General features: G+C 44.0%; 1 protein-coding gene and 1 long non-coding RNA gene across 2 annotated transcripts; both read right to left on the reverse strand.

Moving 5' to 3' along the window:
• Positions 1 to 1,523: 1,523 nt before the first annotated feature.
• LOC311115527 lies at positions 1,524 to 3,882 on the reverse strand. The gene is made up of 2 exons (XR_014611280.1): positions 3,803 to 3,882; positions 1,524 to 3,152 (listed from the first exon to the last, which is right to left on the reverse strand). It is a non-coding gene; the product is annotated as an uncharacterized lncRNA (long non-coding RNA).
• A 5,774-nt stretch (positions 3,883 to 9,656) lies between these two features.
• LOC311115515 (NLR family CARD domain-containing protein 3-like) lies at positions 9,657 to 18,334 on the reverse strand (the record flags this gene model as incomplete). The annotated part of the gene is made up of 3 exons (XM_084190673.1): positions 9,657 to 9,664; positions 16,233 to 16,324; positions 17,778 to 18,334. 3 exons carry the CDS (start codon positions 18,332 to 18,334, stop codon positions 9,657 to 9,659), a joined length of 657 nt encoding a protein of 218 aa, XP_084046799.1.
• Positions 18,335 to 18,396: the final 62 nt, after the last annotated feature.

An 18,396-nucleotide genomic window follows, 5' to 3' on the forward strand; every position in this document is an offset into this window, starting at 1 on the left:
ATAGCGTTTTGGATTGAAATTCTTGTTTCCCCATCTGAACTCAGAATAGTTGAGAGATGTAATGTTTGTCTCTGTTGTGTTGAAGTCCAATCAAGCAGGAGAGACCTTCTTTATTTAAAAAGGTAGTTATTTTTTACATTTGACTGTGTAAAACCTAGCAGTACTACTTATTTCTCTGAGAGTGAGGCAGACATATATTTGATTATTTGTCTATCTGAAATGAAAGCATCAAATGATAGATTTTAAACAAATACATGTCTGTCATTGAACAACCCCATACCATGATTAGATAGTGAAAAAACACACCAATCTCTTTCATAATTTCTTTAAACAATAAAGGCTAATTTACCAAAACTTCTGAAAAGTGATATATAGCGTTTTGGAAAGAAACTCTTCTCATGTTTCCCCATCTGAGCTCAGAGTAGATGAGAGACTGAGGGGCGTTTTCACAGACAGAGTTTAATTGAAGTCAGGACCAGGTAAATTCTACTTAAGTATCTCCACAATATCCCCACACGTCTTATTACCTGTTCTGTCTGTGTCACCTATACTCCCTCTCCGGCTTTCCAGGTCACCAGTCTGCTCATTATTATGCACACCTGTCACCATCGTTACGCCACCTGCAACCAATCAGACTCACCTGGACTCACCTTCCTGATTTACCTCCCCTATATCAGTCACTCCCTTTGGTTCCTTCCCAAGGCGTTATTGATTCTGTTTCAGTGTTTCATGTCTGTACGCTACTCCTGTTTCTTGTTTTGTTCTATGTATTATTAAATTCACTTCCTGTACTTGCTTCCTGACTCCCAGCGTTCACGTTACAGTCTGGCTGTAGCAGGCTGCCTAGTAAATTAAATGTCTTTGGCCCCATTACACTAAAATATGTAGGCATAATGTTGTCCTCATCAATGTCATTTGCAAGAACAAAATATTCAAACCGTTCTGTATATGAGCTCCACTGCTCAATACTTTCATCAAACTGTCCAATGTTTCCAACAATTCCAGCCATTTTTCATTTCTCAATAAGCTCCTGATTGTCACTCACTTCAATATTGTCCTCAACCACAGCAATATTTTCCTCAGTCACGTGATCTTCATTCACTTCACTCACTGACGTTTCCTCCTAAGTTAGCTCATAGAGGCAGTTTTAATTAAAAGGTTTTGTCTTCACAGTTTAATAAATGTCTTTCCTGTAATCACTGTATATTCCACCTTTTTAATCATGTTGTTTTCCCACTCCGATGTCCGTCTCGAGTCATTTTCTGCCGTCCATGACGATGTTAACTCTTTCTTAGCTAGCTGGACTATGCACTTGCCTCTGCTAGCAATACACTGTGCTAACATTAGCCTAGACTGTGCCACAGAAAATAACAGTTTTAAACAGTTGTAAAAACACACTTCTTCCAGACAGAATAGTTCCTGTAGATTCAGACTAACTCATCACCAATCTTTTGTTATGTCTCGTTGGATTCATAACCACGTCTGTATAACAATTCAATAATGATGAGACAGGAGACAGGAATCAATTCAACCATTTATCTGGAACGTGATCATCTCAACACATACAAACCCCCATGATGCTCTGCAGCACAACCCCAATATACAACAAATACATAAATAAGTAAATGGACACGAAACAAAACTCATAGAGGAATTTAAATGTTCAGTTGTAGAAAGTAGGGCCATGGGATAGGGTCAGAAAGGTCAGTATGTTTGATAACTGGTTACAGAGGTGACATAACAAGCATAAGGTCCATTATAACACAGTGAAGTAGAGGTGGGAGCTAAAAGCAGACATGGACAGTGAGACGGTGTGAGGAGGTCAGGGGTGAAACACTAGATCAGGACATGTTAGAAATGTCAAATGTGTGAGTGTGTGTGTCCAGTGAGTGTGTGTGTCAAGTGTGTGTGTGTGTGTGTGTTAAGTGTGTGTGTATGTGTGTTCAGCATGTGTTTCCAGTGTGTGTGTCCAGTGTGTGTGTGTGTGTGTGTTCAGTGTGTGTGTGTCTAGTGTGTGTGTGTCCAGTGTGTGTGTTCAGTGTGTGTGTGTGTTCGGTGTGTGTGTGTGTGTGTGTTCAGCGTGTGTGTGTCCAGTGTGTGTGTGTCTAGTGTGTGTGTGTTCAGTGTGTTTGTCCAGTGTATGTCTGTGTGTGTGTCCAGTGTGTGTGTGTGTGTGTGTGTGTGTGTTCAGTGTGTGTGTGTGTGTGTGTGTGTCCTGTGTGTGTGTGTTTGTCCTGTGTGTGTGTGTGTGTGTGTTTGTCCAGTGTGTGTGTGTGTGTGTGTGTGTTTGTCCAGTGTGTGTGTGTGTGTGTGTGTGCAGTGTGTTTGCGTGTGTGTGTGTGTGTCCAGTGTGTGTGTTTGTCCAGTGTGTGTGTGTGTGTGTGTGTGTGTGTGTGTGTGTCTATGTGTATCCTGTGTGTGTGTCCAGTGTGTGTCCAGTGTGTGTCTGTGTGCGTGTGTCTGTGTGCGTGTGTCGAGTGTGTGTGTGTGTCCAGTGTGTGTGTGTGTGTGTGTGTGTGTGTGTGTGTGTGTGTGTGTGTGTGTGTGTGTGTGTGTGTGTGTGTGTGTGTGTTTGTCACGGTGTCCAGTGTGTGTGTGTGTGTGTGTGTGTTTCAGTGTTACAGTGGTTAATATTTAAAGGGACACCGAGGAGTCATCATTAACCCTAAACCCTGGATAGAGGGGCTCAGTGAATGTGGAGTGGAATGTGTTCAGGTGGGTCAGTGTGTCAGAGGAGACTCTGTAGAAGGACAGAGTGCCGGCTGGCCAGTCCAGATACACTCCTACTCTGTGGGAGCTGGAGGAGGGGACGTCTATGGGAGTGGACTTCTTATTGTGACAGGCAGAGTAACGGTTGTCATGGCAGAACAGACTCCAGGACTTGTCATTACATCCAATCCCACAACCCCCTCCTCTCCTGCTGATTCCTTTATATGTCACTCCTATACCAGCCCAACTCCCACTCCACTCTACCTCCCAGTAACAGCGCCCAGTCACACCCTCTCTACACAGCACCTGTCTATAGACCTCAAATCTCTCTGGGTGATCAGGATACGGCTGCTCCTCTCTCCTACATGTCACCTTTCTGTTCTCCTCAGACAGAGAGAGGAGTCTGTTTACTGTGTTTAGGTCCAGTGTGAGATCACAGACATCTGAGGGATGAAACCAGACACAATATTAGAAATCATTATCATTCATATTAAGAATGTTAACTCACTTTTCACTAATTCGTTTAATGTAGATGTTTCTAGGTATCAAAAGGAGAAGTTAAGGTAACTTGAGACTTTGACATTGAATGATCATATGTTATACTGTATGGTAAATAAAACACACTTATTCCCATTAACTACACACACACACACACACTGGACACACACACACATCCTGAACACACACACACAACAACACACTGAACACGCACACACACAAACACACACATCCTGAACACACACACACACACTGGACACACACACACATCCTGAACACACACACACACACACCCTGAACACACACACACCCACACCTGAATGCATGTAAGCATGAAAACACACACACACACACACACACACACACTGGACACACGCACACACACATTTCTAACGTAAGACGAAGATGTCACACACAGACACACACATTGTCAAAGCAACTCTTTGTAAACTTTGGTGTCCCTGATTTGTGCTTCTGTAGAACTACAGCTGATATTTAATATGACCAAGTAAGTAATGATGGTGGTCTTTGACTTTGACTTCACTTGAATTAAGACGTATTCTTAGTCATATTCTTCACAGCAGTCAACACTCACATTTTCTAAGTCCAGGTTTCATTGTGTTCTCTCCACCATGTTCCAAACTGTAGCGGTAAGCAGAAGAACAGACAGTCATTGAGGGATACATGTGAACTCGCACACACACACACACACACACACACACACACACACACACACACACACACACACACACACACACACACACACACACACACACACACACACACACACACACACACACACACACACACACACACTAACAGTCAGCATATAACTTTGTGTGTGTCCAGTGTGTGTGTCCAGTGTGGGTGTGTGTAACCAGTGTGTGTGTCCTGTGTGTGTCTGTCCAGTGTGTGTCCAGTGTGTGTGTGTGTCCAGTGTGTGTGTGTGTCCCCAGTGTGTGTGTTTGTGTGTCGAGTGTGTGTGTGTGTGTGTTTGTGTGTGTCCAGCGTGTGTATGTGTCCTGTGTGTGTGTCCCCAATGTGTGTGTGTCCATTGTGTGTGTGTGTTTGTGTCCAGTGTGTGTGTGTTTGTCCAGTGTGTGTGTGTCCAGTGTGTGGGTGTGTGTGTCCAGTGTGTGTGTGTGTGTCCATTGTGTGTGTGTGTCCAGTGTGCGTGTCCAGTGTGTGTGTGTGTCTAGTGTGTTTGTCCAGTGTGTGTGTGTCCAGTGTGTGTGTGTGTGTGTGTGTGTGTGTGTGTGTCTGTCTAGTGTGTGTCTCCAGTGTGTGTGTGTGTGTGTGTGTGTGTCCAGTGTGTGTGTGTGTGTGTGTGTGTGTGTCCAGTGTGTGTGAGTGTTTGTGTCCAGTGTGTGTGTGTGTGTGTACAGTTTGTGTGTCTAGTGTGTGTGTCCAGTGTGTGTGTGTGTGTCCAGTGTGTGTGTGTGTACAGTGTGTGAGTCCAGTGTGTGTGTGTCTAGTGTGTGTGTTTGTGTTTGTGTGTGTGTGTGTCCAGTGTGTGTTTGTGTCCAGTGTGTGTGTGTGTCAAGTGTGTGTGTGTGTACAGTGTGTGTGTCCAGTGTGTGTTTGTGTCCAGTGTGTGTGTGTGTGTGTGTGTTCCAGCGTGTGTGTGTGTGTGTCCAGCGTGTGTGTGTGTCGAGAGTGTGTGTGTGTGTGTGTGTGTTGGTCCAGTGTGTGTGTGTATGTCCAGTGTTTGTGTGTGTGAGGGATACATGTGAACTCGCACACACACACACACACACACACACACACACACACACACACACACACACACACACACACACACACACACACACACACACACACACACACACACACACACACACACACACTAACAGTCAGCATATAACTTTGTGTGTGTCCAGTGTGTGTGTCCAGTGTGGGTGTGTGTAACCAGTGTGTGTGTCCTGTGTGTGTCTGTCCAGTGTGTGTCCAGTGTGTGTGTGTGTCCAGTGTGTGTGTGTGTCCCCAGTGTGTGTGTTTGTGTGTCGAGTGTGTGTGTGTGTGTGTTTGTGTGTGTCCAGCGTGTGTATGTGTCCTGTGTGTGTGTCCCCAATGTGTGTGTGTCCATTGTGTGTGTGTGTTTGTGTCCAGTGTGTGTGTGTTTGTCCAGTGTGTGTGTGTCCAGTGTGTGGGTGTGTGTGTCCAGTGTGTGTGTGTGTGTCCATTGTGTGTGTGTGTCCAGTGTGCGTGTCCAGTGTGTGTGTGTGTGTCTAGTGTGTGTGTGTGTGTCTAGTGTGTTTGTCCAGTGTGTGTGTGTCCAGTGTGTGTGTGTGTGTGTGTGTGTGTGTGTGTGTGTGTGTGTGTGTGTGTGTGTGTGTGTGTGTGTGTGTGTGTGTGTGTGTGTGTGTGTGTGTGTGTCTAGTGTGTGTCTCCAGTGTGTGTGTGTGTGTGTGTGTGTGTCCAGTGTGTGTGTTTGTGTGTGTGTGTGTCCAGTGTGTGTGTGTGTTTGTGTCCAGTGTGTGTGTGTGTGTGTACAGTGTGTGTGTCTAGTGTGTGTGTCCAGTGTGTGTGTGTGTGTCCAGTGTGTGTGTGTGTGTACAGTGTGTGAGTCCAGTGTGTGTGTGTCTAGTGTGTGTGTTTGTGTGTGTGTGTGTGTGTGTCCAGTGTGTGTTTGTGTCCAGTGTGTGTGTGTGTGTCAAGTGTGTGTGTGTGTACAGTGTGTGTGTCCAGTGTGTGTGTGTGTCCAGTGTGTGTGTGTGTGTGTGTGTTCCAGCGTGTGTGTGTGTGTGTGTCCAGCGTGTGTGTGTGTCCAGAGTGTGTGTGTGTGTGTGTGTGTTGGTCCAGTGTGTGTGTGTATGTCCAGTGTTTGTGTGTGTGTCTAGTGTGTATGTGTGTTCAGTGTGTGTGTGTGCGTGTGTGTGTGTGTCCGGTGTGTTTGTGTCCAGTGTGTGTTTGTGTGTGTGTGTTTGTCCAGTTTGTGTGTGTGTCCAGTGTGTGTTTGTGCTCTGTGTGTGTGTGTGTGTCCAGTGTGTGTGTCCAGTGTACGTGTCTGTGTGTGTGTGAATGTGTCTAGTGTGTGTGTGTCCAGTGTTTGTGTGTGTGTGTGTGTGTGTCCAGTGTGTGTGTGTGTGTGTGTGTGTGTGTGTGTGTGTGTGTGTGTGTGTGTGTGTCCAGCGTGTGTGTGTGTCCAATGTGTGTGTCCAGTGTATGTAAGTGTTTGTGTGAGTGTGTGTGTGGGTCCAGTGTGTGTGTGTGTGTGTGTGTGTGTGTGTGTGTGTGTGTGTGTGTGTGTGTGTGTGTGTGTTGGTCTGTGTCCAATTTGTGTGTGTTTGTGTGTCCAGGGTGTGTGTGCGTCCATTGTGTGTGTGTATGTGTGTGTGTGTGTGTGTGTGTGTGTGTGTGTGTGTGTGTGTGTGTGTGTGTGTGTGTATGTGTGTGTGTGTGTGTGTGTGTGTGTGTGCGGCCAGTGTGTGTGTCCAGTGTGTGTGTGTGTGTGTCCAGTGTGTGTGTGTGTCCAGTGTGTGTGTTTGTGTGTGTGTGTGTCCAGCGTGTGTGTGTGTGTGTCCAATGTGTGTGTCCAGTGTGTGTGAGTGTTTGTGTAAGTCAGCATATAACTTAGTCCAAGTGGTGGTCAGAATGTTTGTCTTAACTAGCCTGATAACTCCAACATGTCTGATATGAACATTGACATAAACCCTCTACATACTTGAGTTTCTCCAGTCTGCAGTGTCGATCCTCCAGTCCAGCAGAGAGCAGTCTGACTCCTGAGTCTCCTGGGTGATTGTAGCTCAGATCCAGCTCTCTCAGGTGTGAGGGGTTTGACTTCAGAGCTGAGACCAGAGAAGCACAGCCTTCCTCTGTGACTAGACAGCCTGACAGCCTGCAAAGAGTCCAATCATATTAAAACAACACTGCTATTCTTTGGTGGTGAAAATAGTGGCAGTATATTTTTTCAACATTTTCAGATACATCAGAGTCCTGAAACCTGCCATATCTATTCATATATGTATATATACACTATCAGTCAAATGTTATTTGCTATTTTTTACATTGTAGTATAATAGTGAAGATATCAAAACAATGAAATAACACACATGGAATCATGTAGTAACCAAAAAAGTGTTAAACAAATCAAAACATATTTTATATTTGAGATTCTTCAAATATAATAATAATATAATATGCCGTTTAGCAGACGCTTTTATCCAAAGCGACTTACAGTCATGCATTAATACATTTTTGTGTATGGGTGGTCCTGGGGATCTAACCCACTTCCTTGGCATTACAAGCGCCGTGCTCTACCAGCTGAGCTACAGAGGACCACATGAATCACTGTAAATAGCATAATAGAATAATAGTGAAGACATTAAAACTATGAAATAACACATCTGGAATCATGTAGTAACCAAAAAAGTGTTAAACAAATGAAAATATATTTTATATTTGAAATTCTTCAAATAACCACCCTTTGCCTTAATGACAGCTTTGCAAACTCTTGGCATTCTCTCAACCAGCTTCATGAGGTAGTCACCTGGAATGCATTCAATTAACAGGTGTGCCTTCATAAAAGTTGATTTGTAGAATTTCTATCCTTCTTAATGCGTTTGAGCCAATCAGTTGTGTTGTGATAAGGTAGGGGGGTATACAGACGATAGCCCTATTTGGTAAAAGACTAAGTCCATATTATGGCAAGAACAGCTCAAATAAGCAAAGAGAAACGACAGTCCATCATTACTTTAATAATAATAATAATAATAATATGCCATTTAGCAGACGCTTTTATCCAAAGCGACTTACAGTCATGCGTGCAAACTTTGTTGTGTATGGGTGGTCCCGGGGATCGAACCCACTACCCTGGCGTTACAAGCGCCTTGCTCATGACGGTCAGTCAATATGGAACATTTCAAGAACTTTTAAAGTTTCTTCAAGTGCAGTCGCAAAAAACATCAAGCGCTATGATGAAATTGGCTCTCATAAGGACCACCACAGGAATGGAAGACCCAGAGTTACTTCTGCTGCAGAGGATAAGTTCATCAGAGTTACCAGCCTCAGAAATTGCAGCCCAAATACATGCTTCACAGAGTTCAAGTCACATACACATCAACATCAACTGTTCAGAGGGAACTGTGTGAATCAGGCCTTCATGGTCGAATTGCTGCAAAGAAACCACTACTAAAGGACACCAATAATAAGAAGAGACTTGCTTGGGCCAAGAAACACAAGCAATGGACATTACACCGGTGGACTTTGGTCTGGAGTCCAAATTGGAGATTTTTGGTTCCAACCGCCGTGTCTTTGTGAGAAGTGGTGTGGGTGAAATTATGATCTCCGCATGTGTAGTTCCCACCGTAAAGCATGGAGGAGGAGGTGTTATGGTTTGGAGGTGCTTTGCTGGTGACACTGTCTGTGATTTAATTAGAATTCAAGGCACACTTAACCAGCATGGCTACCACAGCATTCTGCAGCGATACACCATCCCATCTGGATTGGGCTTAGTGGGACTATCATTTGTTTTTCAACAGGACAATGACCCAACACACCTCCACGCTGTGTAGGGGCTATTTGACCAAGACGGAGAGTGATGGAGTGCTGCACCAGATGATCTGGCCTCCACAATCACCCGACCTCAACTCAATTGAGATGGTTTGGGATGAGTCGGACGGCAGAGTGAAGGAAAAGCAGCCAACAAGTGCTCAGCATATGTGGGAACTCTTTCAAGACTGTTGGAAAAGCATTCCAGGTGAAGCTGGTTGAGAGAATGCCAAGAGTGTGCAAGCTGTCATCAAGGCAAAGGGTGGTTATTTGAAGAATTTCAAATATAAAATATATTTTCATTTGTTTAACACTTTTTTGGTTACTACATGATTCCAGATGTGTTATTTCACAGTTTTGATGTCTTCACTATTATTCTACAATGTAAAAAATAGTAAAAATAAAGAAACACCCTTGAATGAGTTGCTGTGTCCAAACCTTTGACTGGTAGTGTATGTAAATGAATGAATGTATCATTATTAACAGTAAATAACATGTTTCTAAACACTACTAAATTAATCCTTGTGTGTGTGTGTCTGTTTGTGTGTGTGTCCATTGTGTGGGTGTGTGTGTGTGTCCAGTGTGTGTGTGTCCAGTGTGTGTGTCCAGTGTGTGCGTGTGTGTGTCCTGTGTGTGTGTGTCCAGTGTGTGTATCCAATGTGTGTGTGTTCATTGTGTGATACAGGAATACTGACCTCAGAGTCTCCAGTTTACAGTGGGGATACTCCAGTCCAGCAGAGAGCAGCTTCACTCCTGAATCCTTCAGGTCATTGTTACTCAGATCCAGCTATCTCAGGTGTGAGGGGTTTGACTTCAGAGCTGAGACCAGAGAAGTACAGCCTTCCTCTGTGACTAGACAGCCTGACAGCCTGCAAAGAGTCAAATCATATTAAAACCACACTGCTATTCTTTGGTGGTGAAAATAGTGGCAGTATATTTTTTCAACATTTTCAGATATATCAGTGTCCTGAAATTTAACATATTTATTCATAAATGAATGAATGTATCATTATTAGATATTACAAATTATCATAATATTGCTTGTAGAAAGAAACATGTATAGTACAAATATTTGAGTAGACTGACCAGAGCAGTTTAAAAAGCAGTATCAGTCAAAAGACAGACAGTGAGGTATCAGATTTAGATTGTATTGAGTATACAGTCCACACCATATCTATTTTGACAGTGAAGCTAACATTTTAAATGTGGCTCTATACATTTAGGATTTGAGATCAACTGTTTCATATGAGGTGACAGTATATGTCAACTTTTATTTGAGGGTATTGTAATACATATCTGATTCACCATTATAAATGAAATCACTTTATGTATCTATTCCCCCTATTTGAAGAAGTCATAAGTATTTTGACCAATTCACTTATAGTGTATTAAAGTAGTCAAAAGTTTAGTATGTGTGTCACGTTCGTTAAATGAAGGGTCGGACCAAGGCGCAGCGTGATATGCGTACATGTTTATTAACGATAAACACACGACAAAACAACAAAGGAAACTAAACGTAAAGTCCAAAGGTACAACACAACAAACCTTACACGGAACAAGAACCAACAACTAGACAGCGCCAAAAGGCTGCCTAAGTATGATTCCCAATCAGGGACTCCGGCCGCACAAACCTGACTGAATAGGGGAGGGTCTGGGTGGGCTTCCAGCCTCGGTCTGTTCCTCGCACTGGCTTGGTGCGAGGAACAGGCCAGGCCGGACTGGCGACGCGCACCACTGGCTTGGTGCGAGGAGCAGGAACAGGCCGGGCCGGGCTGGCGACGCGCACCGCTGGCTTGGTGCGAGGAGCAGGAACAGGCTGCCCGGAGCTGGCTTGGGCACCGGTGGGGCGGACTGCTCTGGCTCCGGAGTGGAGCAACCGACCAGATCTGGATCAGGCACCGGTGGAGCGGACTGCTCTGGCTCCAGAGTGGAGCCGCTGACTGGTGCCGGACAAGGCACCGGGGGAACGGCACGGGCCGTGCCGGACTGGCGACGCGCACCACTGGCTTGGTGCGAGGAGCAGGAACAGGCCGGGCTGGACTGGCGACGCGCACCACAGGCTTTGTGTGAGGAGCAGGAACAGGCCGGGCCGAACTGGGAACACGCACCACTGAATTGGTGCGGGGAGCAGGTAAGGGGCGTACCGGACTGGGAACCGGCGCTGGAGGTCTATGACTGTCTCCATCCTTTACACTCCGCGCCCTGTCCTCCTCCAGTGAGGACTCCTCCTTGAGCCCCCACAAGTGCAGTGGTCGGGGCTCCTCTCTGTCGCTCCCCGACCACCCTTTTAGACCCCCCCTATAATTTTCTTGGGGCTGTTCTCCTTCTCCACCCTGATCCCTTTCAGGGCCTCCATCTGCCTCGCCAGATCCTCTCTAATCTGTGTCCAGGGTGTCTGCTGCTCCTGGGCACGCTGCTTGGTCCTCGTTTGGTGGGTTCTTCTGTCACGTTTGTTTAATGAAGGGTCGGACCAAGGTGCAGCGTGATATGCGTACATGTTTATTAACGATAAACACACGACAAAACAACAAAGGAAACGAAACGTGAAGTCCAAAGGTACAACACAACAAACCTTACACGGAACAAGAACCCACAACTAGACAGTGCCAAAAGCCTGCCTAAGTATGATTCCCAATCAGAGACAACGAGCGACAGCTGCCTCTGATTGGGAACCACACCGGCCAACATAGAAATACAAATCTAGAATATTCACACCCTTGACCAAACTAGCTAGAGTTCTGTAGGCCAGGGCGTGACAATGTGGTCCCAAACTCGTTGGTTGCATTTGCAGTTTGTTTTGGTTGTGTTTTGGGTTATGTTTTAAACAATAGTAACTGAATGGTGGATGATGACTGGATTTATCTTCTGTCTAACTGAGTAGATAACGTTTCTAAACACTACTAAAATAATCCTAGTGTGTGTGTGTCCATTATGTGAGTGTGTCCAGTGTGTGTGTGTGTGTGTGTGTGTGTGTGTGTGTGTGTGTCCATTTTGTGTGTGTGTCCAGTGTGTGTGTGTGTCTAGTGTGTATGTGTTTCCTGTGTGTGTGTGTGTGTGTGTGTGTCATCTGTGTGTGTCTCCTGTGCGTGTGTGTGTCCAGCGTGTGTGAGTCAAGTGTGTGTTTGTGTGTCCAGTGTGTGTGTGTGTCCAGTGTGTGTTTGTGTGTGTGTGTGTGTGGTGTATCGGGTGTTTGGTGTGTGTGTGTCCAGTGTGTGTGTGTGTCCAGTGTGTGTGTGTCCAGTGTGTGTGTCCAGTGTGTGTGTGTCTAGTGTGTATGTGTTTCCAGTGTGTGTGTGTGTGTGTGTGTGTGTCCAGTGTGTGTGTGTCCAGTGTGTGGGTCCAGTGTGTGTGCGTGTGTCCAGTGTGTGTGTGTCCAGTGTGTGTGAGTGTGTCCAGTGTGCGTGTGTGTGTGTGTGTGTGTGTGTGTGTGTGTGTGTGCATTTGTGTGTGTGTGTTCTGTGTGTGTACTGATACACGTGCACACACACACACAAACACACACAAAAACACACACACACACACACACACACTGGACCCACACACACATACAAACTGGACCCACACACACACACACCCACACACACACACACACACACTGGACACACACACACACACACACACACACACACACACACACAGTCAGTATATAACTTAATCCAAGTGGTGGTAAGAATGTTTGTCTTAACTAGCCTGATAACTCCAACATGTCTGATATGAACATTGACATAAACCCTCTACATACTTGAGTTTCTCCAGTCTGCAGTGTGGATCCTCCAGTCTAGCAGAGAGCAGTCTGACTCCTGAGTCTCCTGGGTGATTGTAGCTCAGGTCCAGCTCTCTCAGGTGTGAGGGGTTTGACTTCAGAGCTGAGACCAGAGAAGCACAGCCTTCCTCTGTGACTCCACAGCCTGACAGCCTGTAAAGAGTCAAATCATATTAAAAACACACTGCCATTCTTTGGTGGTGAAAATAGTGGCTCCTTGCTGTCCCCAGTCCGCCTGGCCTTGCTGCTATTCCAGTTTCAACTGTTCTGCCTGCGGTTATGGAACCCCTACCTGTCCCAGACCTGCTGTTTTCAACTCTTAATGATCGGCTATGAAAAGCCAACTGAGATTTATTCCTGATTATTATTTGACCATGCTTGTCACTTATGAACATTTTTGAACATCTTGGCATGGTTCTGTTATAATCTCCACCCGGCACAGCCAAAAGAGGACTGGCCACCCCTCATAGCCTGGTTCCTCTCTAGGTTTCTTCCTAGGTTTTGGCCTTTCTAGGGAGTTTTTCCTAGCCACCGTGCTTCTACACCTGTATTACTAGCTGTTTGGGGTTTTAGGCTGGGTTTCTGTACAACACTTCGAGATATTAGCTGATGTACGAAGGGCTATATAAAATAAAATTGATTGATTGAGTATATTTTTTAAATTGTAGAATAATAGTGAAGACATCAAAACTTTGAAATAACACATATGGAATCATGTAGTAACCAAAAAAGTGTTAAAAAATCAAAATATATTTGAGATTTGAGATTTTTCAAATAGCCTTGATGACAGGTTTGCACACTCTTGGCATTCTCTCAACCAGCTTCATAAGGTAGTCACCTGGAATGCATTTCAATTAACAGGTGTGCCTTCTTAAAAGTGAATTTGTTGAATTTATTTCCTTCTTAATGCGTTTGAGCCAATCAGTTGTGTTGTGACAAGGTAGGCGGGTATACAGAAGATAGCCCTATTTGGTAAAAGACCAAGTCCATATTATAGCAATAACAGCTCAAATAAGCAAAGAGAAACGACAGTCCATCATTACTTTAAGACATGACGGTCAGTCAATACGGAACATTTCAAGAACTTTTAAAGTTTCTTCAAGTGCAGTCGCAAAAAAATATCAAGCGCTATGATGAAACTGGCTCTCATGAGGACCACCACAGGAATGGAAGACCCAAAGTTACCTCTGCTGCAGAGGATAAGTTCATTAGAGTTACCAGCCTCAGAAATTGCAGCCCAAATAAATTCTTCACAGAGTTCAAGTCAGAGACACATCTCTACATCAACAGTTCAGAGGAGACTGTGTGAATCAGGCCTTCATGGTTGAATTGCTGCAAAGAAACCACTACTAAAGGACACCAATAATAATAAGAGACCTGCTTGGGCCAAGAAACACGAGCAATGGACATTACACCTTTGGTCTGGAGTCCAAATTGGAGATTTTTGGTTCCAACCGCCGTGTCTTTGTGAGAAGCGGTGTGGGTGAATGGATGATCTCCGCATGTGTGCCTGGTAAACTATGTGTGCCTGGTAAACACATGTGGATCTGGTGAACAGTTATCACTTGTTGACCAACTACAGGAATACTGACCTCAGAGTCTCCAGTTTACAGTGGGGATTCCCCAGTCCAGCAGAGAGCAGCTTCACTCCTGAATCCTTCAGGTCATTGTTACTCAGATCCAGCTCTCTCAGGTGGGAGGGGTTTGACTTCAGAGCTGAGACCAGAGAATCACAGCCTTCCTCTGTGACTAGAAAGCCTGACAGCCTGTAAAGAGTCAAATCATATTAAAAACACACTGCTATTCTTTGGTGTTGAAAATAGTGGCAGTATATTTTTTCTACATATTCAGATTCAACAGAGTCCTGAAACCTGACATATCTATTGATATATGTACAGTATATATACAGTACCAGTCAAAAGGTTGAACACACCTACTCATTCAAGTTTTTGTTTTTTTAAAGCTATTTTTTACATTGTAGAATAATAGTGAAGACATCAAAACTATGAAATAACACATATGGAATCATGTAGTAACCAAAAAAGTGTTAAAAAATCAAATATATTTGAGATTTGAGATTTTTCAAATAGCCTTGATGACAGGTTTGCACACTCTTGGCATTCTCTCAACCAGCTTCATAAGGTAGTCACCTGGAATGCATTTCAATTAACAGGTGTGCCTTCTTAAAAGTGAATTTGTTGAATTTATTTCCTTCTTAATGCGTTTGAGCCAATCAGTAGTGTTGTGACAAGGTAGGGGGGTATACAGAAGATTTTACTATTTGGTAAAAGACCAAGTCCATATTATAGCAATAACAGCTCAAATAAGCAAAGAGAAACGACAGTCCATCATTACTTTAAGACATGACGGTCAGTCAATACGGAACTTTTCAAGAACTTTTAAAGTTTCTTCAAGTGCAGTCGCAAAAAATATCAAGCGCTGTGTTGAAACTGGCTCTCATGAGGACCACCACAGGAATGGAAGACCCAGAGTTACCTCTGCTGCAGAGGATAAGTTCATTAGAGTTACCAGCCTCAGAAATTGCAGCCCAAATAAATTCTTCACAGAGTTCAAGTCAGAGACACATCTCTACATCAACTGTTCAGAGGAGACTGTGTGAATCAGGCCTTCATGGTTGAATTGCTGCAAAAAACTCACAACTAAAGGACACCAATAATAATAAGAGACCTGCTTGGGCCAAGAAACACGAGCAATGGACATTACACCTTTGGTCTGGAGTCCAAATTGCAGATTTTTGGTTCCAACCGCCGTATCTTTGTGAGAAGCGGTGTGGGTGAATGGATGATATCCGCATGTGTAGTTCCCACCGTAAAGCATGGAGGAGGAGGTGTTAAGGTGTAGGGGTGCTTTGCTGGTGACACTGTCTGTGATGTATTTAGAATTCAAGGCACACTTAACCAGCATGGCTACCACAGCATTCTGCAGCGATACGCCATCCCATCTGGTATGAGCTTAGTGGGACTGTCATTTGTTTTTTAACAGGACAATGACGCAACACAATTCCAGGCTGTGCAAGGGCTATTTGACCAAGAAAGAGAGTGATTGAGTGCTGCATCAGATGACCTGGCCTCCACAATCCCCCGACCTCAACCCAATTGAGATGGTTTGGGATGAGTCGGACCACAGCGTGACGGAAAAGCAACTAACAAGTGCTCAGCATATGTGGGAACTCCTTCAAGAATGTTGGAAAAGCATTCCAGGTGAAGTTGGTTGAGAGAATACCAAGAGTGTGCAAAGCTGTCATCAAGACAAAGGGTGGCTATTTGAAGAATTTCAAATATAAAATATATTTTCACTTTTTTGGTTACTACATGATTCCATATGTGTTATTTCATAGCTTTAATGTCTTATAGTAAAATAGTAAAAATAAAGAAAAATCCTTGAATAATGTCCAAACTTTTGACAGGTAATATATATATATGAATTAATGCATTATAATTAACAGTAGATAACATGTTTCTAAACACTACTAAATTAATCATTGTGTGTGTGTATGTGTCCCGTGTATGTGTCCAGTGTGTGTGTGTGTGTGTGGTGTGTGTGTGTCCAGTGTGTGTGTGTCCAGTGTGTGTGTGTGTGTGTGTGTCTGTGTGTGTGTGTCCAGTGTGTGTAAGTGTGTGTTTGTCCAGTGTGTGTCCAGTGTGTGTGTGTTCATTGAGGAATACTGACCTCAGAGTCTCCAGTTTACAGTGGGGATTCCCCAGTCCAGCAGAGAGCAGCTTCACTCCTGAATCCTTCAGGTCATTGTTACTCATATCCAGCTCTCTCAGGTGTGAGGGGTTTGACTTCAGAGCTGAGATCAGATAAGCACAGCCTTCCTCTGTGACTCCACAGCCTGACAGCCTGACAGAGAGTCAAATCATATTAAAACCACACTACTATTCGTTGGTGTTGAGTGATTTTCTTTCTAAGTGAGTAGATAACATGTTTCTAAACACTACTAAAGTAATCCTGATGATGACATGATTGAGAATAATCATGAATGAGAAAGTTACAGAGGCTACAACAAAACATGCTAACCTCTCACCATTAACATAAAATAAAAGGCGACATTCTGAACTGTCACCTAATATGAAACATTTGATCAGAAATCCAAAATTCTGGAGCATAGAACCAAATGTAAAACTGTAAGCTTCACTGCCCAAACACATATGGTGTTGACTATGTGTGCCTGGTAAACACATGTGGATCTGGTGAACAGTTATCACTTGTTGACCAACTACAGGAATACTGACCGCAGAGTCTCCAGTTTACAGTGTGGATCCTCCAGTCCAGCAGAGAGCAGTCTGACTCCTGAGTCTCCTGGGTGATTGTAGCTCAGGTCCAGCTCTCTCAGGTGTGAGGGGTTTGACTTCAGAGCTGAGACCAGAGAAGCACAGCCTTCCTCTGTGACTAGACAGCGTGACAGCCTGCAAAGAGTCAAATCATATTAAAACCACACTGCTATTCTTTGGTGATGAGTCATTTTCTTTCTAAGTGAGTAGATAACATGTTTCTAAAGACTACTAAAGTAATCCTGATGATGCCATGATTGAGAAATATCATGAATGAATCATGAATAATAATGAGTGAGAAAGTTACAGAGGCTACAACAAATGCTAACCTCTCACCATTAACCTCAAATAAAAGGCGTCATTCTGTACTGTCACTTAATATGAAACATTTTATCTCAAATCCAAAATTATGGAGCATAGCACCAAATGTAAAACTGTAAGCTTCACAGTCCAAACACATATGGTGTGGACTATGTGTGCCTGGTAAACACATGTGGATCTGGTGAACAGTTATCACTTGTTGACCAACTACAGGAATACTGACCTCAGAGTCTCCAGTTTACAGTGGGGATTCCCCAGTCCAGCAGAGAGCAGCTTCACTCCTGAATCCTTCAGGTCATTGTTACTCAGATCCAGCTCTCTCATGTGTGAGGGGTTTGACTTCAGAGCTGAGACCAGAGAAGCACAGCCTTCCTCTGTGACTCCACAGCCTGACAGCCTGACAGAGAGATCATCATGATTTCACAAACACACTGTTAATTTAACACCAGTAGTGTAGAAGGACAATGGCAGATGCATTTGGTTTATTCTCTTAAACAACATATAGATTTATCTTCCGTCTCCTAGAATTGTATGGACATATTGTTATACAAATGTGAATACCAGTGCACTGATTCAGTAAGTTTTTCAATTTAATATTATATATTATATACATATTATAATACATATATAATACATGTTTTTCTCTAAACTGAATATTTCTTCCTGATGATTAGTACTTAAATGTCATTGTATTTACTCACAGAGCAGCTCTGGAGGCTTTGACCACTGGCAGCAGCCTCAGAAGACCTTCCTCTGATCTGGAGTATTTCTTTGGGTCAAACACATCCAGCTCATTTTCTGAAGTCAGCAACACAAAGACCAGAGCTGACCACTGTGCAGGTGACAGTTTGGCTTCTGAGAGACATCCTGAGCTCAGGTAGCTTTGGATCTCCTCCACTAGAGAATGGTCATTCAGTTCATCAAGACAGTGGAACAGATTGATGCACCTCTCTGGAGAGGGATTCTCCCTGATCTTCTCCTTGATGTACTTGACTGTTTCTTCATGGCTCTGTGAGCTGCTTCTTGTCTTTGTCAGTAGACCTCGTAAGTGCTTCTGATTGGACTCCAGTGAGAGGCCCAGTAGGAAGCGGAGGAACAGGTCCAGGTTTCCCGTCTCACTTTGTAAGGCTTTATCCACAGCACTCTTGTAGACAGTAACTTCAGTAACTTGAGGTTCGGCCATTAGATTCTCGTTGTTGTTGATGAATGAGAGGAACACAAATACAGCAGCCAGAAACTCCTGAATGCTCAGATGCATGAAGCAGTACACCTTGTCCTGGTACAGCACACATTCCTCTTTAAAGAGCTGTGTGCACAATC

This window comes from Coregonus lavaretus (assembly GCF_964263955.1).
Source record: "Coregonus lavaretus genome assembly, contig: HAP1_SCAFFOLD_487, whole genome shotgun sequence".
NCBI classification, from domain to species: domain Eukaryota; kingdom Metazoa; phylum Chordata; class Actinopteri; order Salmoniformes; family Salmonidae; genus Coregonus; species Coregonus lavaretus.